General features: G+C 32.5%; 1 protein-coding gene across 8 annotated transcripts in view; it reads right to left on the bottom strand.

Moving 5' to 3' along the window:
- ZNF280D (zinc finger protein 280D) overlaps positions 1 to 26,036 on the bottom strand; it is a 123,583-nt gene that overhangs the window by 72,613 nt on the left and 24,934 nt on the right. For all 8 annotated transcript variants that reach the window (XR_009500824.1, XR_009500825.1, XR_009500823.1 and 5 more), the window contains 6 exons: positions 24,039 to 24,104; positions 23,799 to 23,938; positions 15,965 to 16,082; positions 10,712 to 10,882; positions 10,458 to 10,567; positions 2,206 to 2,429 (listed from right to left, as the gene is read on the bottom strand). Coding sequence is in view for 5 of the 8 variants with exons in the window: in XM_059913213.1 (XP_059769196.1) it covers positions 2,206 to 2,429; positions 10,458 to 10,567; positions 10,712 to 10,882; positions 15,965 to 16,082; positions 23,799 to 23,938; positions 24,039 to 24,104 (829 nt within the window). In the remaining 3 variants the exon portion in view is untranslated. The remainder of the gene's footprint in view (positions 1 to 2,205; positions 2,430 to 10,457; positions 10,568 to 10,711; positions 10,883 to 15,964; positions 16,083 to 23,798; positions 23,939 to 24,038; positions 24,105 to 26,036) is intronic.

The following is a 26,036-nucleotide window of genomic DNA, read 5'->3' as shown; positions in this document are numbered from 1 at the left end:
TTAGTACAGGTTATGGTACACTTTGAAATATCTTTTAGACTTCCTTTGGTTTTTACACCAGCTCTACAAACACCTATAGGAAATCCTAGTCTTGGCTAAATATTTGTATATAGAGAAAATGTCATGAGCCATTAAACTCTCAGCTTACAACTTTCAGCAATTAAAATGTATCTAAATAAAATAATTTCTTAACTAGCAAGCTTTCTCTCAATTATTATATGAGCCCCCATCAGGAGCTCATACTACTTAAACCAACAGATGGAAATGAGGGAAACAAAAAAAGCAAACACCTTGCAAGGATATTCACAGAATAAAATAAACCTGTTTTGGGTGACACTCAATGTAGGGGAAAAAAAAAACACCATACGTTGACAGGGCAGAGAATAGAAATCTACAGCTATCACCTTCTTACCATTCTCTACAAATATCAATTTACCCTCCCAGTTTTTACTATCAAGGTAAAATATTACTTAACATATTCAACTTCTTTGGTTATAAGTTGTTTTCTATTAAGTTTACATTTACTAAACAATCAGTATTTCCAAAAACGCTCAATTCCTGGATGTTACCAGATGCTGCTTGCTTAAAATTTCTAGATATTAGGACACTCTAGAAATATGTAACTAGTATTCTGAAACAATAACAAAAAAAAGAAAATTTTTACTTTCATATGTTTAATATTAATGTGTTAATCTCAAAGGAAAATAAAAAAAACTGCTGAAATAAATTCTAATATCATATATATATAACATTTAAGAATAATAAAGGACTATGCAGGGGAGCCGTATTTCTATGCATTTTACTATATTAACATGATTTTTCTGGTGTATTTTACTATTAAAATGGTAAAAATATGAAAATAGGGGAAAGAGTTCTATTGTAATATTGTTTCAGTGTTATATCACAAAGTACAATATTCCTTCTGTTAAACTACTGGGACCATTAGCTATTGATGGCTGTTAAAACTTGATGAAAGGAGATAAATGTGAAAACTCATATGAAATAATGTATCTAAAAGAATTTTTAAAACTATAAAGCACTACCATAAAAAAATAATTATTATAGGAGTTTATCGCAGTATATTTCAGGGTTTTTCTATATGCTTCTTCTTGGACCCAAGAACTCACAGGAAAATAAAATAAATGCTGGGTCTACAAGTAAACTATAGGTGCCTAAGAATGCTAATTACAAATAACAGTCACCAAGGGTAAACATAAAAAGGTATGCATATATATGTTTGTACACACGCACATGCCTCAACTGACGGAAGTACATTGACATCTGCAACTTACTTTGAAATGCATAAAAAAACCCAAATAGTTTGAAGGAAGGATGAATAGCTATATGATAAAGCAAGTACAGTTAAATGTTAATGATAGAATCAAGATGATAAGTATACAAGTGTCCATTACAAAATATTTTTAAATTTGTTGAATGTTGAACATTTTTATAATAAAATGATGGTAAAAAACCTTACCAAATATAAATGTCAAGCTATGTAACCAATAAAAATATCAATCAATATGTCTTCTCATTTTATCCTTATAACTAACTCTTTTATAGGATGACAGCTACTAATATGCCATGTAACTCAAAGATTACTGTAAGTTCCTAAAATTTGAAGCATACATGTGTAAAAATTTCAAAATTCCACTGCAATTAAATCTCTAATTTTTAAAGGTGTTAAAATTTAAAATCAAAGCAGTCATGTTTCCTAGAACTGGTACTTCTCCAAAGAATATCACTTTACCTGCAAGGTAAGTGTTCTAAAAATTATAAATTGAGAGATTTGAGCATTAAACAAGATTATATAAGAGGTCAAACTGGACAAAACATAAATAAGTGGTTCTTCTTGTGGTGTGAAAAAAAATAAAATTCAAAAGCAGTTAAATATGAAAATAATCTCATGAAAATTCCTAGATCACTGATAATATAGGTAAAAGAAGTTAATTTTGTTTTATTTGAAATAAAGTTTATCCTTTCTTAAGTTATTTTAAAGAAATACAACTAACTGGATCCAAGAGTCAACTCTAAAATATAAGAAAGGACAAAAGCTTTTTAACAAGAGAATCTGTCTTTGTTCTTAGTGCAAAGTGTTAAAATCTCTTACCTAGAATAACATTAAAAAATGCAAGATAAAGATACAACATTTATATCTGTAGCATTCCAATTTTCAAATAGAAATAAAAATAAGTGCTAACATACCTAATATTATTTTTAAGAATTTTCAAGCAACTGAAGCACTTAAAGGTTGTGTAAGTCTTCTGTTCTTCCTGGACATCTCCTTCATGTTTTCCATAATAAAAGTCATTAACTAACATGATCAGTTTTCCTTTTTCTGAATCAACAGTCTTACTTTTATTTGCTGTACTTGAAAATTCTGTTTTAGCCAGTCCCAAAAAGTTATTTATCATGTCTGGACAACAGTACTGAAAGAGAAAAAACAGAAGTCTTATTTATCTCTTAAAACAATTAGAAACCAAAATACGGTTCTTTGTTTACAACTAAGGTCAGACCATGTAAAACTATGCTTGGTGATATATCTGGAAGAATATTCACCAAAAGCTTGTGGTGCATATACATACTCTCAAAATCTCAAACAATAAACATCTATTATCTTAATAAAAAAAATTTTTTTTAAAGAAAGAAAAGAGAAACCTTAAAACCAGGACTCAACTATTGATCTAATAGTCTTTTCCTTATAATTTGTCTTTTCAGATGTAAATATTTAACAACACTTAAATTAACAAAACTAAACATTGTTCATATCCATGCCATGACAGAGTATAGAAAGGAAATGTAGTTTTACATGCCATAATGTATATGTTTAACTATATATATACTAAATTTCATAATATCTGGTTGGAACTGGACATTGAGCACAGCTAACCTGCCATTCCTTAGACTCAAGGTGCTAAAAAATGCATAGGGAAAAAATAAAGAACCATCAGTTATGTCTTGAAAGCTTCAACAGTTACATCTTGAAATCTAGAATGCTTATATATTTGACGGGGAAATTTAGTTCCTCATTTGGAAAATCAAGATGTCATATAAACTGGTTCCAATGTGAAATACTTTCATACATGAGCTTTTTTTTTCCAACAAGATAATTTATTGTACATAATTTTCAGTTTTAGAATTTCTCTAAGGCAGCTTTACTCAGAGGGCTATCCAAGGAAGACCTGCATTAGAAAAACCAGAAGTGCTTGTCAAAATGCTAATTCCTGGGCCTACTTCAGACCAATAAGCCACAAAGTCTAGAGGTAGGGCCCAGAAATCTGTATTTTTTAACAAGGCACCTATGTAATTCTTTTACAACATAAACCAACTGACTTAAACTCTTCCTAAACATGTCATCTCGTAAATTAGTAGCATCATAAGAAAGTCTGAAAATCTAAACACAACTCTATTCCATCTCTAAGAATAACAAAATCCACTTCCTCTCCTGCCATATTGAAATGTTACATTATTGGTGAAACTTTCTGTGTCACATGAGAAGCTGGACTTTTGATGCAAGACAGACCTATAATATTTCCTTCGATTGCACTTATTTTGTTCACCTGTCAATTCTGAAACCTACAGAGGAAAAAAACACACACAAAAAAATCTGAAATAGATCCAAAAGAGAGGAGAAAAAAATACTAAATAAAACGAACTGACAAAAAAGTGACAGAATTTATGCTTAGGAGTTAAGGTTGCACCCATAAGCTGAATTAGGATAAGGGTATTAATTCTCTAATACAATATGACCCTCTGTAGTCTACCACTCTGAATAAACACAATTGAAATGAAACCACGATAAAAAGAGGGAAATGAGAAAGGTTTTGCTACCTATGTTTCTAGATTCTTCTTAAGACATAAAATTTAAGAGCTCAAACTTAAGAAAGTCACACTGGGGTTTCCCTGGTGGCGCAGTGGTTAAGAATCCACCTGCCAATGCAGGGAACATGGGTTCGAGCCCTGGTCTGGGAAGATCCCACATGCCACGGAGCATCTAAGCCCATGCACCACAACTACTGAGCCTGCAAGCCGCAACTACTGAAGCCCGTGCACCTAGAGCCCGTGCTCTGCAACAGAAGAAGTCACTGCAATGAGAAGCCCACGCACTGCAACAAAGAGTAGCCCCCGCTCGCCGCAACTAGAGAAAGCCCACTTGCAGCAACAAAGACCCAACACAGCCAAACATAAATAAATAAAATAAATAAATTATTTTTTTTTAAAAAGTCACACTGTTACAAAGGACTTTAGAAAGCTAAAGTCTAAAAATGTTGTTTTTGACTTTAAGGACAAATGGAGAAAAGGATGAGTCAGAGTAAACTCACCAGCACTATTAGAAAAATGATTTAATATATGTCTTACTACAAATGATGTGTATCAGTAACATCATTTGATAGACAAAATTCCTCATCTTATCTGCAGTTTTACTATAGGGATGATCTCAAACATCAACTGGAAAAAATTGTAATGCACAAAATGACATAATACAGAATAGTCTCACTAATTAGAAATGTGGATAATCTTATTTACTCAAACATTAAATCTGGCTTTCAGACTGTAGGAGTTACTCTGAGTCATATTTGAGAATTGATTCTCTTCTGAAATCTACAAAATAATCTATGTAATCTACAGTAGTGTGCTGTAAGGTTTATATTCTCCAGAAATGTCTAATTTAGTATATTATAAACGTTTGTTACTCTAAATACTCATAAATGCATAATAGACGATAAATTGCTTGCTGTTCTTCCATTTTCTTTTTTGTTCTACAGAAAAGCAAGATTTTAAAAATAAACATGCAAATCTCATTCACAATATCCTTTAAACAATGTTTCATATTCCTATAAAATAGCTGAATGATAAACCAATGACAACCAAGAATGGATGAGGTGCACTGAAGAAGGTTGGGGGATTTAGTAATTGAGAGGAAAGTATCTTACAGAAAATATCCAAAAGGCAAGAAAGCAAGTTAAGAAATGAGAACTAGGCTTAGATTTAAAGTTTTATGGTAAGACAGAACAAGTGATGGATGGCACGGCTGAGCTATGGCCCAACACTAACTGGTCACCTTTTATTCAGCCCTAGTACACTTTTGGTTCTAGCCCTTCACTGTAACCCCAGGTTCATCCCTTATTTTCCTGGGTTAGTCATTCTGCAAATATTAAACACTTTAATGCCATATACTATAATTTGACAAACAGTAGATAACATCTAAACACCATTCTAATCTTAACTCCTCCCAATAGACATACCATGTTCTGTTGCTTTCTTAGTACCTAAAAATTTAGATGGGATTTCCAGAGCAAAGAAGGGGTACCATTTTTAAATAGTAAAAAAAAAACTTCCCATATGGTCATCCTACATAAGTCAACATTTTTCCCTTCTCCTTGTGAGATACATCCAAAAAGCCACAACAACCAAATTCCAAAAATTTAATTTTCATTAAAACTCAAAGTCAGAATCCACAGACTCCACAACATATGAAAGCACTACCAAAAGCAGCAAGATCAGGCAGAAGACAGGCAGCTGGAAGTAGACCAGAGAAATCAAAAGAACCCAATGTTAACAGACCTTAGAAAGTGTCAGCAAAACATACATTCTAAGGTGAAATACACATCATGAAGTGCAAATCTATGTTCTTTGTTTGCAAAACCAAGTATAGGAGCTGGAGCAAGAAGGATGGCAGAAATTCCTCAAACCTCATTCAGTACAGAGAAACAGAAAAGGAATGCTACATATAAAATCAGACACACAAGTTACACTTATAGGAAGAAGTTGTATAAACCAGCTAATAGGCTGTGAGATTATCCTGGCAACCTATGCTTCCCAAAAGGAGCTTTGTACAAAACAACTAACCCAAGAAAATCTGACTTGTTCAATATGATAGGGACTTACATCTAAACAAAAATACTTTAAAATAAATTGAGGAAATGTAAAATTCTCACAAAAACACCTTAGAGCAGATGCAGATGAAAATAGGGGCCAAAATTTTTGCCATAAATTTTAAAAAACTTAATGAAGCAACTGTGTCTATTTGGAAGACCAAAAAGCAAGAAGAGATGGCAAGACAAAAAGAAGACATAAAGAGTGGCAAAATCAAGAGTAAAAGTAGAGAAAAAAAATAAAACCAGATAGCTAAACACAAATTAGAAAAGTACACTGGTGAACAGATGTTGGAAAATAAAATAAATGAGAAAAGCAAAGTAAATTAAAAGAAAGAGGAAAGGGGAGGGGAGGGGAGGGGAGGGAAGAGAAGAGGAGAGGAGAGGAGAGGAGAGGAGAGGAGAAGAGGGAAGAGAGAAAGAACTAAAAGGATTAGGAAGAAAATCACAAATATTCCAGACAAAGGACATTGAACAAATGAACAAATGAGTACTGGACAACACCCAGCCCCCCAAATAACAAAACAATTGTATGGAATTTAAAGATACAAATCAAGAAAACTACACTAAAATAAAGGAAGACACAAATTTACAAGCTGAAAGAACATGCTGTATGTCAGAAAAGATTGATCCAAAATTCTCAACACGAAGTCACTGTAGAATTATCAGTCTTTCAAAATAAAGAATCCTCTGGACAGCCAGGCAAAAACAGCAAATCATTTATAAAGGGCAAAATAATTCAAGCTTATCCCAAATTCTTAACAACAACATTAGATACTGTAAAACAAAAGCAACACCAACAAGATCCTCAAAGTGGGATCCAACTTTATATCTGGCCAAACTGTCTTTCATGAATGGACTATAGTCAAACTGTTTTGAACATGAAGGAACTCAAAGAATACTGTTCCCAGGCCCTTCCTGAGGAAATTACTATGGGATAAACTTTAGTCAAACAAGAGATAACCAAAGGAACCATAACAGAAAGACTGGTGATGAGTACTGAATATATTTACTGTGGAAAAGGATTAAAACAAATACAGAAATAAGGTTAAGAAAACTAAATGAAAATGTCATATGCCCTGACAATGGAAAAATGATACAACCAACAAATAAAAACTGAAAGGAGGTAAAAGGACAATAAATATGAGGTCAAGAGAATTCATAGATTGCTTCACATATGGTAGCAGTACATCAAGGAATATAATTTAGAGCTACCAAATAAAGAAGTGCAGGTATGAGCATTTTCAATGGTACAAAGAAATAGTACACTCAGAAAGATAATATTGACTAAAATCAGTAGGAGAGGAGAAAGTAAGGATGGGGTTAAGAATAGGAAATTTAATGCTACTTTAATCAATTTTAATAGTAGAGAATAGCCAAAGGAATAGAAGACTACCAGAATTATATTAACGTTAAAATTAGAAGGATAAACAGGAAAACAAAAATACAACTTCCCTAAAAACCCAAATTACATACATGTAAAGCAACCACATAGTGAAAGAAAGAAAGAGAGAAAGAAAGAGAGAGAGGAAGAAAAGAGCTTAGCAAAAAATTGTGACAGAACCAAGATCAAATAAACCTGTCACATCTATGAAAATAAGTAAATTTAACTCAACTACTGAAACAAAAAAGATTTTCATTATAGGATCACAACTTTCTGCTTAAAGCAAGAGGCATACTTAAAACAAAGCCACTCAGAAGGGTTGAAAATAAAAGGATAAACAAAGAATACACTAGGCAAATAGAAACCAGAAGAAAACAAGGGTTGTGAGCCTAAAAGGCATTAAACTTTAAGACAAAAAAGGACATTTTATAAAAATGCTAAAGGACGCATTCACAATACAGTTATAAAAGAGATTCATCTGTATCACAAATAGCAACAATCTTAAAACAGAATTGCAATATACAAAAAAAATATATTGGTGGTGAAAGATGTAGATTGAGATGTGGTATTTCTCAATCCATGACAGAGCAAGTAAACAAAAAAATAAGTTAAGTTACAGAAATCTAAATAATGTAATTAATAAGCTAGATCTGGTTGATAAATATCAAATTCCCTAAAAAAGAAATAACGTACCTATCTTCAAGTTAAATAGCCCATACACTTGTCAAAAGGGGAATAACAATAAGTATTTGGGAGACCTTGAGCTTTTTACCATTAAAAGTTTGAACACCAGTTATGCCAATTAACTGGCTATAAAACAATGAGAAAAATGTCTATCTCAAAGAATTTTCTAAGGATTAAATGAAATAATGTATTTAAAGCTTAGTAGTCTCACATGGTCTCAGGTAAGTATATTGTTCTTATTATTGTAGCATATTTGAATTATGTTTTAGGTATTCTTCATTGAAAGAAAACATTATTTCTGTGGTACAGTCATCTACTCACCTATAATAAAAGCAAAAAAATCATTTACAAATAATCTAAAAATCTTATTTTTTTCAAAATAGAAATTATTATTGTAAGTTATAATTTATGTATAAAATGCATAATCTAGAACATAAAGTCTCCATAATTTTATACTTCCCTGTCCGAGATCTGGTGACTATTCTCTAAGATTTCTTTATGATATAAAGGAATATAATAAATTATTCATATTACATTCAACTTAGTTCAATAATATATCTTAGAGCTATCTTCCCATATCATCATTCTAGAGATTCCACCTTTTTTAAAAATGCTGTATAGTGTTTTATTATATGAATATTATATGAAGTTGTGATTCTTTCTAATATGAGTAATCACAAACAATGCTATAATATGTTTCGAAAGTAAAGCTACATTTTGGAAAATGATTGCCAGTCTCACCAGGTACAGTACATATAATGTGCTACAGCTTGTACACAAAACAGAAAAGAAGTAAGAGCACTTGTGTTCACCTGTTTATGCAGAAAGAAGACCAGGGAGGATAGAAAACAAACTAATAAAAATTATTTTCTTTGAGAGTCATACTGGGAACCAGATAAATAAGAGACAGGGATAAGAGTTTTTACTTGTATGCCTTTGTAAACTTTTCAATTTTGAATCATATGACTATTACCTATTCAAATAACTAAAGATAACTAAAGAATTTAGCCCTTTCTTTTTTCCCTATGTCCAAAATGCAAAACATGAAAAAACATCAGGTATCTCATCAAAATATTACATAAATAGGAAAACTGAAAGCACTTGTACAGGTTAATTCTCATATAAGAACAAACCACAAAGTGCAATTATCAGGGAGTACATACTGTGAGCTAGAAGTAGTGACAGACCAAATAGAGTTTTGTATTTAAATAAAGAGACTATATTTGAAATTAAAAAGTTCCTTTATTTTTTTCTACTTTTTTTGTAAAATACTGAATTTCAAAACAGATTTGTCAATCCCTGAAACAGTGAGCAATCCCTGAAACTTTTCCTTAGATATTTCTTTACCATTGCATCCTTCTCCTTCCTTCTTTTCTCCATATCATCTACATTGCCTTTTTTCTTGTCTCTTTCCCCCTTCCTTGCATTTATACCGGGCACAGAAGAGGAATACAGGCTATCTTTCCATAGACACAGCAGGGTACTGTAAGATTCTACCAAAGTATTTTAAGTGAAGTGTTACCTAAACCTCCTATTTCATTTGTACTTTGAAAATTTCTTAAAATCTAATTTCAGGAACTTCTTATACCAATAAAAAGCTCAAATTAATTTATAACAATTACACAAACTATATTATGGACTAAGTTAAAACAATTATTTCATATAAAATCCTCCATCATTTGGAGTTTATGTCTGAGTGTTGAAATTAAAGTAAAACTAAGATTTTCATTGTGTAATATGACATGCACATGTTAGTATGAACAAAAAAGATAACTAAAGGAACTGTTAACTTATATGAAATATTAAATACATAATAAAATGCCTATTTTTAAGAAGTTTCAAGTATGCATAAGCTAGTAAATAAGATATTCTGAATAATGCATTATTTTCATTTAAAATTAGAATACAGGGCTTCCCTGGTGGCGCAGTGGTTGAGAGTCTGCCTGCTAATGCAGGGGACACGGGTTCGAGCCCTGGTCTGGGAAGATCCCACATGCCACGGAGCAGCTGGACCCGTGAGCCACAACTACTGAGCCTGCGCGTCTGGAGCCTGTGCCCCGCAACGGGAGGGGCCGCGATAGTGAAAAGGCCCGCGCACCGCAATGAAGAGCGGTCCCCGCACCGCGATGAAGAGTGGCCCCCGCTTGCCGCAACTGGAGAAAGCCCTCGCACGAACCGAAGACCCAAACACAAAAAACAAAAATAAATAAATAAATAATAAAGTAGCTATTTAAAAAAAAAAAAAAATCATAAAAAAAATAAAATTAGAATACAATAATCAGACATTATAATGTACATGAACTTAATTTTTTAAATTTGATGATTCAGAAGAAATTTTAAAATCTTATATGAAGACAATCATGAATATAAACTTTTACCTAACTTATATGTAAATACCAATATGAGAATATTTCTTATCTAAATATCTGAACAAATCATTATTTACTGCAAATCAATCAATATTTTTAGGGATTTGCAAACCTTTTTAAAATTAAATTTTGAAAAAGGTTTACCTTCATGTGATTTTTCAAAGGATCCAAAAGATTGAAATGAATATTGCACTTTGGACAAGCTCTTGGAAAAGGTGTTCCATTTTTCGATTGATTTGATGAGATATTTGTACCTAAAATAAATTCAAAATATATATGATTCAAAATTCATCACTTTTTAACCTTCAATAACCACTACTGATAGTCTGTACTACAATTTCTATAATTCATATATAAATACTATAATTTCTTTTTTATATGCCACATTTCATATTTACCTTTTGACGGCACAGCCTGGGGAGATGTCACTGAAAGAGATTTAACTGAAGAAAATACAGCTGAGGAATTTGTTCCAGAAACACCTTCACTGGGTTTAGACTTTTTTGGATTAACACTGTTTACTTCAGAAGTAGAAGGACGTTTTGATAAAAATGAACTTTCATTCATACCTATAATGATTTAAATAGTGAGAAAATATTTTTAAAGACTTTAGAACATTGCTTACAACTAAGTAAAAATACTTTGGAGTGAAATTAAATGTAATATAATTGAATTATCACATCATACAAATAACAATAAATAATGACAAAAATTGATGTGATCAAAAGTTAAGGGATATAAAGAAACTGTATAAATATCTATTACATACTATATATATTCAAATTATTCATAAAATACCTTTCTATGTAAGACAATACTAAATATAACTTCAAATAAGGAAATATATAAACAGCTATTATGAAAGAAGGCAGAGCAAGCAAAAAAAAACAAGTTAAAGCACAAAGAATATGCCAGGGTTCCCACAAATGAATTAACTTTAGATGCTTAAGTGAGTGAGTTTAAAAAAAAAAAAAAAAAAAATCCAAAAATTTAGAGAGACACTTTAGAAGCTGTTTATTTAACGACTTAAAATGTCCAATGAAAAGTTAGTTTTGTCCACCTAACAAAGAGGTGTTCTACTCATGGCTTTAGGTTATATTATCCATTTATTCCTACATACAAAGTGGAAACTACTAATCTTGAATGATAAAACCTCATTCATTCATGTGAAAGGGTTCATAATAGAAGGAGTTAGTATTATACTATGGTTTTCAAATTATCTTCCCCAGAGCTTAATGGGCTCCTCATAGGGAATACACTGGGTGTGTCTGACAGAGAAACTCTGCTTTTATATTTTATTTATTAGACTTTTGCATAAAATTTTGTTTTTACAGGGATTTTATTCCTAAATGAAGTCTTAGTTTGAAAACTATAACCTTTTTGCTAAAGGATTTTAGCCTTATTCAGAGCATTAGCAAGGGAAATAGGGATATTTAGGCTATAACTAGGCTGGGTAACAAGGATTTTAAAACTGCACAACATATTTTAATGCTCCCAACTGTACACTAAAAGTAGAAGCAGTAAATACACTAGAAATATTCCAGGCTTTTAAACCAGACAGGGTAAGTTCAAATCCAGGCTCTGTCACTGATAATAGCTATGTATTCTTGGCTTATGTAATTAACTTCTCAGAGCTTCAGTTTGTTCTTTTATAAAGTAAGAGTTTTAATACCTTATTTTACAAAGCGCTTTTAAGATCAAATAAGATACTGTATTTAAAGCACCGAACACAATATTTGGTACAAAGAAGGCATTCAATAATAAATGAAAGCTATTATCATTACTAAAAAAATTTCATATCTTAACTTACTTTTAAAAGCAACCAACACAACATCTAGCACATAGAAAGTATTCAATAATAAAAAAAACAGCTATTATCATTACTAATAAAATATTTTCTATCTTAACTTACTTCAGAGGGGAAAAAATTACTGTAGTAGATTTACCTGTCAGCTTTTTAATAAGGAGAAATATGCCCGGAAAATAAGAGTATTACAATAGCTGGCTCCTCTGTTTCATCCTTTGAGATAACATAAAAATGATTTTTTCTTTTTCTATCTTCAAAGCATGTGATTACTGACGGCTATACTATGGGAACTCGGGAAACATTTTGTGTAATCACAGTAGCATTCTTGTGAGATGCTGAGGTTACCTGAAAAGCTAATGAGTGCTGGTATTTTGCATTAATATTCTGATTATATAACAGGCTAGACAGTACATCAGACTTTTATTATAAGTATTTTTTTTAACATAAGAAATAAAATTACTCTGAATTTAAGAGTTTTAAATTCTGACCCTTTAACTTATCTCTATTGTCCTCGGCTTGTATTGTTGCCCACACTCAACACCTCTATCTCGGCCAGTAAAAATCCTATTCTCATTCAAGATCAAACTCAAACCCAGTTCTCTCCAAACATCCATGATCACTTGACCTTGATCAGTTAATGCTACTGAACATATTGCACCTGTTACCATTCATAACAAATATTTGTTGTAGAGTCCTTTAAAGCTTATAATGCATTTCACGTTTTATTTATCTTATTTGGGCTTCAGAAGCCCTAACTAAAATAGAGCAAGAATTAAAATTATATCTACAGATGGCTGATTGAAGGTCTGGAGAATGACTGCATTAAATAAGAAAAATAAAATCTCCATTTTAATAGTATGAGAAAACTGAAGTGTAAAGACATGCTAAAGACTACAAAAATCTTAAGAATAGCAGTTCAAATCTACAGGCTAAAGTCTCTCTGCAGAAAAAAACTTAGAAGGAGAGCAGGAGTCACTGTCCTTAGTCCCAAGAAGTTTCAATAACTCAGACTTTTTCTATAAATAAAGTTCATGTGTTTTGTAAAACCAGACTTAAGACAATTATTTTTTCTCCTTGTTTCTTTTGGTTCTTACCTATTTTACTAACTAGTTTTTTACAAATATGTAGGTGATACCCAAAGAAATGAATATCAACTAAATATTATCTAAATGGAAAAACATTTTAGGTACTGATAATACTATTAAAAAAATCAGGAAGCATTTGGTAAATTTTCCACACTGATTTATTAGTGAATAATCTAAAAATTCCCCCAAATCTCTATTTAGTCAAGTATTTGAAATATATCAAAATTGCTAGTATACAAATCATAACTGCCTGTACAAGGAATTTTCAATTAGATAAAATTCTTTCATAACACACTAATTTATTTTAGGTTAATGAAGAACTTTGTTAATAGTATATAATAAAAGTAACTCTTCTTCAATAGGGAAATTTCATTACTCCTTCAATAGGCATTTACTGAGTAATGACTATAGACGAATTTAGTGCAGCCACTTTATAACAGCACTCTGTAATAATATTTTATACCTAAATCGTTTATTGAATATAAACACACTAACCTAATTGAGAATTTAACTATAACCATACACTTTTCCATACTAGTGGCCACAGAACCTAATAAATATTTCTTTTAACAGAGTATTTAGGGTATCAGAGGACTTCTCTAACTTATATATATTATTTTAAGATTTTTCTCAAAAACAGAAATATAGATCAATGGAACAGGATAGAAAGCCCAAAAATAAACTCACGCACCTACTGTCAATTAATCTCTGACAAAGGAGGCAAGAATATACAATGGAGTAAAGACAGACTCTTCAATAAGTGGTGCTGGGAAAACTGGACAGCTACATGTAAAAGAATGAAATTAGGGCTTCCCTGGTGGCGCAGTGGTTGAGAATCTGCCTGCTAATGCAGGGGACACGGGTTCGAGCCCTGGTCTGGGAAGATCCCACATGCCACGGAGCAGCTGGACCCGTGAGCCACAACTACTGAGCCTGCGCGTCTGGAGCCTGCGCCCCGCAACGGGAGGGGCCGCGATAGTGAAAAGGCCCGCGCACCGCAATGAAGAGCGGTCCCCGCACCGCGATGAAGAGTGGCCCCCGCTTGCCGCAACTAGAGAAAGCCCTCGCACGAACCGAAGACCCAAACACAAACAAAAAAAATAAATAAATAAATAATAAAGTAGCTATTAAAAAAAAAAAAAAAAAAAAAAAAAAGAATGAAATTAGAACATTCTCTAACATCATACACAAAAATAAACTCAAAATGGATCAAAGACCTAAATGTAAGGCCAGACACTATAAAACTCTTAGAGGAAAACAGGAAGAACACTCTTTGACATAAATCACAGCAATATCTTTTTTGATCCACCTCCTAGAGTAATGAAAATAAAAACCAAAACAATGGGACCTAATTAAATTTAAAACCTTCTGCACAGCAAAGGAAACCATAAACAAAATGAAAAGACAACCCACAGAATGGGAGAAAATATTTGCAAACGAAGCAACCAACAAGGGATTAATCGCCAAAATATACAAACAACTCACGCAACTCTATGTCAAAAAAAACCAAACAACCCAATCAAAAAATGGGCAGAAGATCTAAATAGACATTTCTCCAAAGAAGACATACAGATGGCTAAAAAGCACATGAAAAGATCCTCAACATCACTAATTATCAGAGAAATGCAAATCAAAACTACAATGATGTATCACCCACACCGGTCAGAATGGCCATCATCAAAAAGTTTACAAACAATGAATGCCCGAGAGGTGTGGAGAAAAGGGAAGCCTCCTACACTGTTGATAGGAATGTAAATTGGTATAACCATTATGGAGAACAGTATGGAGGTTCCTTAAAAAAATAAAAATAGAGTTACCATATGATCCAGCAATCCCACTCCTAGGCATATATCCGGAGAAAACCATACTTCGAAAAGATACATGCACCCCAATGTTCATTGCAGCACTATTTACAATAGCCAAGACATGAAAGCAACCTAAATGTCCATCAACCCATCAACAGAGGAATGGATAAAGAAGATGTGGTACATATATCCAATGGAATATTACTCAGCCATAAAAAGAACGAAATAATGCCATTTGCAGCAACATGGATGGACCTAGAGATTATCATACTAAGTGAAGTAAGTCAGACAAAAACAAATATCATATGATATCATTCATATGTGGAATCTAATTTTTAAAAATGATACAAATGAACTTATTTACAAAACAGAAACAGACTTACAGACATCGAGAACCAACTTATGGTTACCAAAAGGGAAACGTGGTGGGGGAGGGATAAATCAGGATCTTGGGATGAACATACACACACTATTATATATCAGATAGAAAACCAACAAGGACCTACTGTATAGCACAGGGAACTCTACTCAGTACTCTGTGATAACCTATATGAGAAAAGAATCTAAAAAAGAATGAATATATGTATATGTATAACATCACTTTGTTGTACACCTGAAACTAACACAACATTGTAAATCAACTCTGCTCCAATAAAATTAAAATTAAAAAAATAAAAATAAAGATTTTTTCAGCCCATGTTTAATGCCAAGTGCGAACAAGGTCAAAGTTGGTTAGCCTACTTAATTAACAGGAAGAAATAAAATATTCTATTAGTAAATAAGATTTCATTTAAAACCACCAAAAAAGGCAGTCGAGAACTATTAGCGCCACTACACCTTAAAATATGTGAAAAACTTAACTTGAAGGCATGGACTTCAAAACAGAAAGTCAATTCCATATGCATATTCATCAAGTTTCTTTTTCTAATTTTTTGAAAAAGTGCTAAAACCAACCTGCTATAGAAAGTGTTGGTCCTCCTTGGTAAAGTGGTAATCCTGTATCCTGGGTCAAGTCAAACAGTAACTCTGAAGAATTATTAGAAATAACTCGTGATGACTTCGTTACATAACCCTGTTAAAATATTTCAAAGGAAGAACATTACATATATTCAACATAATTATATTTTGTTTCATAAGCTTTTATAAAGGTAAATTTAACTGTATGCCAATATTATAAGGATAACCTTTGATGACTCCATTACTAATGTTATAAAACACAAAGGCAATTATTACCATTATGCCAAAATTATCATCTACTAAAACTGAAAGCAAGCTATTACTTAGAGCTGGTTTGTTCCTGACTAGTCAATTAAAACGGGGGGAAAATTCTAGCCTGATTTTTTTCAAGGTAAAAGAAACATACAAACCCATTTTAAATCAGTAAGATTGATACACTTCAGAGAGTCAATAAAAATGCAGGATTCCTATCAAAGAGCAAATAATAGAACTTACCAAAATCTTTGGGTGAAAGCAAGGAAAAAAATATGTAAATATTCTGACATACTTACAATTTTAAAAGCGTCTATACCTCTATAAACCCCACAGATAAAAATATCAGGGCAAACATACTGGGAATTAATCTGCAGTACGGTGCATCAGGGTTAAGGATGAACATATCACATGATATGAGTTTTGGGATCGTCTTTACTGGCAAAATTTATAAGCCAAGTGTATGAAAGAAAATGAATGGGTCCCCCCTCTTCCCAGCACCCTACAGAAAGCCATGCTGGGCCAGGCAATCTCCCACCTCTTAGGGTAAATACAAAACAGCCAGGTCAGCAGGGTGAACAAACAAGAAAGCTAGGCACACAGGGTTTAGAATGGAAGCTGTCTATAGGAATGATCTGGGACACCTGCTCCACTCCTGAAGGGCTTGGAGCTCAAGGAAAGTTTCAGCCCTTCCATCAGGAGAAAGTGTGGTCCCAGTTAACAAGAAGATATTAAGAGTGAAAAGTATGAAATGAATCATAATATAGTCAAATATAAGGTAGTATAAATTTATATGTTAGCACACACATATATTAATATAAATAATCATAAAATGTGGTCAGTATAATTTAGGGATATATATGTACTCCAAAACTATTATATATTAAATATACTGATACACACAAAAAAATAGATCCCAATTCTACTTATAAAAGACCATCATTGTACAGAGTGAGCTCTCATTAGAGTGATTTTGGACCATTCTATGAGTCATAATATATAACAAGCAAAAGCTCTAAGATTTAACAAGACGTAAAGATCAAAAGGGAAAAAGTCACTTTAAAAGAAAAATGGGCAAAGGGCATAAACTGAGGCACTTCAAAAGCAAAAAACAAATGACCAATACATACAAAAAACTTTTTTCCCAACTTACTAGTCAAAGAAATGCAAATAAAGACAATGGCAATTACATAATACAAAATAATTGCCACTTCTCTTGAAAGTATCAAGGTCGTAATAGACAAAGAGTAAGTAACTGTAGAAAAATATGAGGAGACTAAGAAGAAATAACAAACTGTTAAGGTGTGATCCTAAATAGGATACTGGGAACGAAAAATGACATTAATGGGAAAACTGGTAAAATTCAAATAAGGTCTGCAATTTAGTTTTGATAAGTAAAATGTAAGCATTAGGGATACTGTATTATATTTCCTATGAGTCTAAAATTAGCTTGAAATAAAATTTATCAATTAAAAAATAATGATAACATATACTATTGGCAAAATAGAAGCTATATTTAGGTATAACTTTTCCACATGAAAATTTTGGCAGTAGCTATCACAGGCTTTATATTAGTTCACATCCTTTCATCCAACTATTCCACTTTAAAAATTTATAGTAAGGAAGTGAAAATGTTTATTGGAGAATTATTTTTAACAGCAAAAAATTAAAATCTTTATGTCCAACAATGGAAAAATGGTTAAATAAATTAAAAGATTACCATGCAACCACTAATATGTTTTTGAGAAATATCCAGTGACACATTCCTAGTAGAATGTTCAGTGAAAAAAGAGAAATACGCATCTGTGTATATAGTATGGTTCTGACTGATATAATCTATACTGTTTGAAGGGGGAAAAAATCAAAATACAGTATGTACACTTCTCTCTAAACTTTCCCAACAAAACACATATTATTTCAAAATACAAACAGGAAGGTTTTGCTTATTTTGTGCTTATAAATTAAGGGACAAATAAGTTTTAAGAATTTTGGTTTACTATAACTTTTCTATTGACATGAGTTTGTCTATAGGAAGTTATAGAAACAAAATATGGGTGAAGGGAGTCAAACTGTATAAGCTTCCAGTTATAAAATAAATAAATCATAGGGATGTGAAGTTCAGCATGGTGACTAAAGTTAATAATACTGTACTGCATATGTGAAAGTTACTAAGAGAGATCTTAAAATTTCTCATCACAAGTAAAAAATTCTGTAACGACGTATGGTGATGGACTTTAACTAGACTTACTGTGGTGATCATTTCCCAATATATACAAATATTGAATCATGCTGTACATCTGAAACAAATATGCTGTATGTCAACTACACCTCAATAAAAAATTTTTTCTTAATTTAGAAAAGACATAAGCCTTCCTCACCACACCCTGCACACATTGCAGATTTGTGACTAAATAAATGATTGTTGCTGTTTAAAAAAATAGAAGTTGTTATGGAAACGGGTATCGAAGTAACCCAAGCCACTCATAGAATTTGAGGCCTAACAGGCAGATACTTGCATTTGAGCCTTAATGTGCAACATTAAAAAAAAAAAAAAAATCTGTGATGCCATATAACTTAATTGTAACCAAGCACAATCTTGCTTCAAGATAAATATTTTCTTCAAATATTTACACTTAAAAAATGGATAATATTCACCTACATTTTCTAAAACAGTTCTTTAACAGAAGTACAAAGTTAATACTGTTAAACACTTTCCTAGGAAATAACTCTGGCTAATGTAAGCACCACAATTTCAGAGAGCAGGCACACATTATTCAACAATAACTGGTAGACTTCCCTAGTGGCACAGTGGATGAGAATCCACCTGCCAATGCAGGGGACATGGGTTTGATCCCTGGTCTGGGAAGATCCCACATGTTGCGAAGCAACTAAGCCCATGTGCCACAACTACTGAGCCTGCGCTCTAGAGCCCACGAGCCACAACTACTGAGCCCGCGTGCTGCAACTACTGAAGCCCGTGTGCCTAGAGCCCGTGCTCCACAACCAGAGAAGCCACCACAAGGAGAAGCCTGCCCACCGCAACGAAGAGTAGCCCCCGTTCGCCACAACTAGAGAAAGCCCGCGTGCAGCAGTGAAGACCCAACGCAGCCAAAAATAAATTTTAAAAATTTAAAAAACAAAACAATAACTGGTTAAAATAATTATCCAACATGGAATTTTAATGTCTCCTAAAACTGTTCAGAAAAATATCAAACACAATAGTAAGGGTAGAATGGGTGCTAGACTGGGATCCAGAAAATCCGCACATTTATTTAGCTACAAAACCTTGGGCAAGTCACTTCTGAACTTGAAGTTATTCACCCTTCACACCTAAAAAACAGCCACAGTCATATTTTAAATATACTTGCACTTCACGGTTCACTGCATGTATTAAATCAAGTAGTTGTCTCAACAGTACTAATAAAGACCTTATACCCCATTTTATAAGTAGGTAAACTGAGGTTAGGTGTGGTTATGCAAGGTTCCCAATACAGCCCCTTATTACTGATGGAGCTGTAATTAGAAGTTGGGTCTAATTACAAAGCCTATGCCCTTAAGCTATATCACACTGACTTTTTAAATGATAGCAATATATCCCCACTACCTCAAACAGATTTGAAAGAGACACTGAAGTATAGAGATGTTACATGAAAAAGTAAATATACACATACACACAAAACATGACATAAAATGAAAAACTATAATTTATTAAAAGCAGTGGCTTCCAAAATTCACAGTAAATAATTCCCTTACATAGCATCCTCAATTCATTCCAGAATATGTCATTCTTATCTGTGCACATTAGAATCACCTGGAGAGCTTTTTAAAGTGTATTATTTCCAAGACCCATCCACCCAGACCAATTGACAAAATTTCGCCTTTTAAAAACTCCTCAAGATCTGGAACTATCAATTGAGGTGTTTTGATTTTAAAACTATGCCCATAGAAGTAAAACATTTTGAGTTAGAAAAAGCTCTAGTTTCTAACTTTTACAACACCAAAGATACCACCCCTCACTTTATTTTTTTTTCTCCCTGGGTCCAATGTTGGAAAGATTTTTATCTATCAAACTGAATTAAATAATAAAGTTTCTTTTTCCGGTTTTCTATCCTCCCAAATGCCAAACAGCTTACAATATGCAAGAGAAACCTACCAAGTTAATTTGATTCCACTAATAACAAAGAATCTTTACATTTTGGGTAGCTTACCATCTTAGGATCCAAGATTGAGAGTCAGCAGTCTGGGTAAAATTATCTCTCATTTTAGAAATGAAGAAAATGAGGCTCAGAGAGGTTTTGCCAATGCTTTAGTTAAGAACAGGGCAGGATCAGCATTCAAGTCTCTTGCTTCAATCTTAAGTTATTTAAACTACTAGTCCAGGGCTCATATCAATATTATTATTTCAGAATGCTAAAACTACAGAAAAGATTTGGGGGGGGGGCGGTATTTGCCCAAAAGATACTCTTATTTTTTATGATATATGACCTCTTCAAAATATAAGTGGGGGCAGAGTTTATTTAGCCATAGATTTTTCTTTTCATGTAAATAAAATTAAATTTAGTAATTCTTCTATGAAAGCTACACCTCAAATATCAATTTTTAGTGGTAACAAATATGTAGATTACCTTATAGTAATACGATATAAAGTGAAGGAAAAATGGATTAGTCATACCAAAAATATCTGGATTCAATTCTGGTTTTGAACTTGAATATTTGCAAGAAAATTTATAGGTGCTTTGGTAGTTGTTTCACTTATTGTAAAAAGAACAAACATTTTAGGGGAAATTTACTATTTCTGTAAGGCCAATGCCAAATAGCTTATGAAGCATGAAAAAAACCACTGAGTTAATTCAATTCCAGCAGCAAAGAATCTTCACATTTTGGGTAACTTTTTGTTTTAGTACTCTAACTCCTTGGTTTCAGAACCCCTTTACACATTGAAAAATTACTGAGGACCCAAAAGAATTTTTATTGAGGTAGGTTATATCTACTGATATTTACCGTATTAGAGATTAAAACAGAGAAATTTTTTAAATATTTATTTATTAATTTCATTTTAAACAATAATAAATCCATTACAGATTAACATAAATAACATTTTGTAAAAAATGGCTATCTAGCAAACACAAAAAATCAGTGAAAATAGTGGCAATGTTTTACATTTCTGCAAATCTCTTTAATGTCTAGATTAATCAAAAACTGCTATACTCTCATACCTGCTTTGGCTTTCATTCTGTTAAAATATGTTGTTTCGGTTGAAGAATATAATCTGGCTTCATAAAGATTAATAGTTGAAAAAAGGGAATATTTTAATAGCAAATTAGAATAAATGGGGTTATATTTCTTCGATACAATACCAAAACTCAACAGTTGGTATTTTCTTAAAGGTTTGTTGCAATGTGGAATCTGACTCCTTAACACTGAGTTTTTTGAACTTTGTTACATTAAAATCTATTAGTCTTATCTTGCACTTTGAATGAATCTTATCCATGCATGATTTTATTACATCATATATTAGTTATTTAGAAAATACTGGTTTCTTTGAATTACGCAGATCTTCCAAATGTTGAAAAATTACGCAATATCAAAAAATCGTATTTATTAATACCGCCACCCACCAGAAAAGACTTTACGTACTGGGAAGCTGTCAAGATCATGATGGCAGATACAAGTTGTTCAAAATTCTAACTTTGCTTGATAGCTCAAATTTCATCTGTGGCAAGAAATACCACCAGTTGTTTTCCTTGAAGTGACAGGTGCACTTTGTTCAATTTTGAGGAACTGTCTACCACACAGCAAAGACTGAAGAACTTGTGTGTGGCAGACAGACTCTAAAGTAGCTTCCATGATCCCCACGCCCTGGTATTCATGTCCTACGTGATTCCCTCTCTTGGAGTGTGGGCAAGACATGTGACTTGTTTCTGACAGAATATAGCAAAAGTGACAGAATGTACATGATTTTTTGTATGTGATTACATTATGTAAGGCTGTAATGCCATCCTGCTAAGGATTCTCTCTTCCTTGTGTGCTTTGGGGAAGTAAGAAGCCATGCTGGAAAGACCCACCTGGCAAGGAGCCAGCCAAAAGCCACTAAAATTCTGAGACTCTCAATCTGACAACCCTTAAGGAACCGAATGGTACCAATAACCATGAGAACTTGGAAGCAGATACTTCCTCAGTTGAGCTTCAGATGAGACTGCAAGCACAGAGCCCACACCTTGAATGAAGCCTTGAGGGACTATGAAGATATGACCTGACTCCTGACCCACAAAATCTGTGAGATAATAAAAGTAGGTGTTTTTAAACCACTAAGTTAATAGTAGTATAAACCATGGTTTGTCAGTCATCCTTTCAAGTAAAAAATGGTCTTCTGGGTAGTTTAGCTCACAATTTAATCACACTAGTGCTTTTCCTCAAGATAATCATCATACCTCAGACACAGTAATACTTTATGCACACCACCCATTTCATCACACAAAATATTTTAAAAGACACATGTATTCAATGGTAGAGAATTAATAAAATTAATAACATCTTAATTCTTCATCAAGGGAACGGAGTATGACTGGAATAATTTTTATTGTGAGTGCAGGGTGGTGACTAATACAAAAACTACTATTCATACTAAGGAACCAGCAGTTTACCCACCACTGCTTTTGCATCATCAGTGCAAATGTCAACACAGTGAAAAAAGCAAATAGTGTCTTTGTGTTATTGTGACAATACTGTTGATCCAAAACCTATAAAAGAGTCTTAGGGGAACCCCAGGGGACTGAAGACTACACTTTGAAAATTTTCACACTAAGGCAATGCTTCCATTTTTTTTAGAAGTATACATTTATGTACAATACACATGCATGTATATACAAATACAAATAAACTACGGATTCATCTGGATTGAAATCCCAGATCTATCATTTGCCAGCTGTGTGACCCTGAGTGAATTATTTAAATTATTAAATTTAATATTTAATTATTTCAATTCACTGTGAGCCTCAGTTTCCTCAACTATAAAACAGAGATAAATAGTAGTGCCTACTTCATAGGAACATTTAAGAATTAAATGAGATTAATTCATGTACAGCATTTAGCACAAAGCCTTACACATATTAACAACTCAATAAATATTAACTATTAGTTTTTGTTAAGAGTTATTTAAACTAACTAAACTATGATGGTATGTTTTCAGAATAAAAAGTTCCAGTAGCCTCTTAGCAATTTTCCCAATTAATAACTAAGAACATTTGGCCCAATTTACAATCTGAAATAGTTTGCCATTATGCAATATTCATTACTAATTATACTTTTATTCATGTTTTGATAGCACAGTTTTCAATACTGTACCTATTTAATTTAAGTATATTACCTGATTTAAAAACAGGCTGAGTAGTTTGCTACTGCAATTATTATTTGGGTACCAGTTGAGCTATCATAGATATGGTGACATTTTCTGATGCTGATTATGATTCCATTGGATGATTACCCATGGTAGTACAGAATTTTAACTAGGCATTGTTGATACTGATAAATAATATCCAATGTATCCCTGAGCTGACTGTGTAGTTTCAGAAACACTTACAGGTTTAGACAAAGGCTGAACAATAACAGAACTATCTGAAGATCTAGATTCAGGATGAAAATTTACTGGCGAGGCAGGCACTGGATTTGATGTTGGGTTCGTGTAGTGTTGACTTGTAGGCTTGAATGCAGCAGTAATACCTGTATTTTAAAATTACACAACACATTGAATATATTTCTATATAATCAATGATGTCAAAATACTTCACTTTAAAAAAAAAATAGTACAATAATACTGTACCTCGGCTGAGCGCACCATTCTTTATTCCCCTCGAATATGAGCTGGGGTTTACTCTATTCAAAATATCTATAAAAGATTACATTTATTTTAAAATTCATTGTTTGAATGATATATATATTAAGATAATAGAAATCACACACTGAAAACAAACAGATTCCTAGAAGGAGAATACAAGTTAACACTGAATTATGAATATAGTTAATTTTAAACATATATATCTTTATCTACTAAAGAAATAAAGATTATGCATCTTAATTATCTTACAGAATAAGAACAATCTTTCTAACTGTAACTCAAAATCCAAAAGCCAGAAGTTAAAGATTGATAAATATGACTACATATAAGTCAAACCTTCTGCATGGCAAAGAAATAGTCATATAAATGGCAAAAAATTTCTAAAAATATATCCATATACAACTATAATTGAAGTATATATCTTTCTTTGAGTGATGAAAGGGCTATACATACACTCAAGTTCCTATTACTCAAAATCAAACCCTGTCTAACGTCCATATCCAATTCACACCCTTATAAGCCCTGAAGTGTCATCATAAGGGATCTCACTGGATTATCTACACCATTACTGAGTCCTGAAAGGGAAACTATCAGAGAATACAGACTGCAATGAACATACAGTTTACCAGAATATCTTACAACTTAAGGGGCTTCAAATTTATCACTATACCAGAAGTCAGAGTGTAATATGACTTTCAGGATCAGTTTAAAGTTCCTAATTGCATTTTAAAGTTCCTAATTACAGGTTTTTCAGTAATCAAACTAAAATTTAGAAGAGTAAGTATTGCCTGAAATTGTTGGTTAGAAAAAGGTAAAAGCACAAACACCAGACCTCATATAAATTTCCTTTTTTCCCCTCGTAGTAGAAAGGAACCAGCTCCCATAAAATAATTCTATAAAGTAAAGGGCCATATAAAAGTAGGACTGTTTTCTGAAAATGGCAATGCAGTGCTCTATACCTAAGTACTAGAGATGTCTTAAAGGAGAAAAATCTGCTCAAGCAACTCGACCCCATTTTCATTCAGAAATTCAAGATTAAGTATTTACTCAAACCATCAAAGAACTATTGCTAAAGTCCTTTCGGTATTTGTATTCTACAAAAATTTGTACCTTCCTTTCTGGCAACTGTATATAAACATTTAGCTCATACTCCATATGTTAAAATATTTTATGGCTTATACATAAACAGCAATAAAATCATTTAAATTGTGCATCTTAAGAGTAGAGAAAAGAAATTCTTCCTGGTCAATCCCCTTCTGACAGAATTATCTTAAAACTAATATACGTTATTCCAGTTGAATACTGTTAACAGTCATCTACAATCAGTATAAATTCAATTTAAATCTTAACTGTCATGTTTTCAATAAGAGAACTTGAGTAACAATTTTGCAATATGGTAATATTCCAGTATAAAATAATCACAGTGACAAGAAACAGTAATTAAGAGAATATATAATTATGTTCCACTATCATCAACAAGCATGCCATCATGCCTAGTTCAATTTATAATCGAAGTGGCACTCCACTTAGAACCTCTAGGAGTTATTATCAATCTGCCACAAAAAAATGCTATTGAGAATTCAATTGGTTAAGCTATTCTTCCTCTAATAAAACTGACTAAAAATGCCATTCCAAGTTTAGAGGCAACAGAAGAAAGAGCCAGGCCTTCAGAAAATTTAGAAGTAGTCTCTTAATTACACTTCTACGCACTAACTTGGTAAGAAAACACTAGTATGCTGGTTACATTCTTTGGTAAATTCTCCTGACTTAAACAAGCAAACAAACATGTAAATGCAATGGGAAGGGATCTATTTTCTCCTTCTCCCCTGAAATTTGTACATTATTTCTCTGTACTTCTATACATTATTGAGTGGACGTTTTAACAAGTGTCGTTTGTCTTTAACATTATAACAATGTCAAATCGAATTACTCTAACTGAAATCATTCACTGCCTATACATTCTGTAGCTATGTATAGATGACA

Source organism: Balaenoptera ricei, chromosome 2 (assembly GCF_028023285.1).
Source record: "Balaenoptera ricei isolate mBalRic1 chromosome 2, mBalRic1.hap2, whole genome shotgun sequence".
In the NCBI taxonomy this organism is placed as follows: domain Eukaryota; kingdom Metazoa; phylum Chordata; class Mammalia; order Artiodactyla; family Balaenopteridae; genus Balaenoptera; species Balaenoptera ricei.
This window is presented reverse-complemented; position numbering and strand designations above follow the sequence as displayed.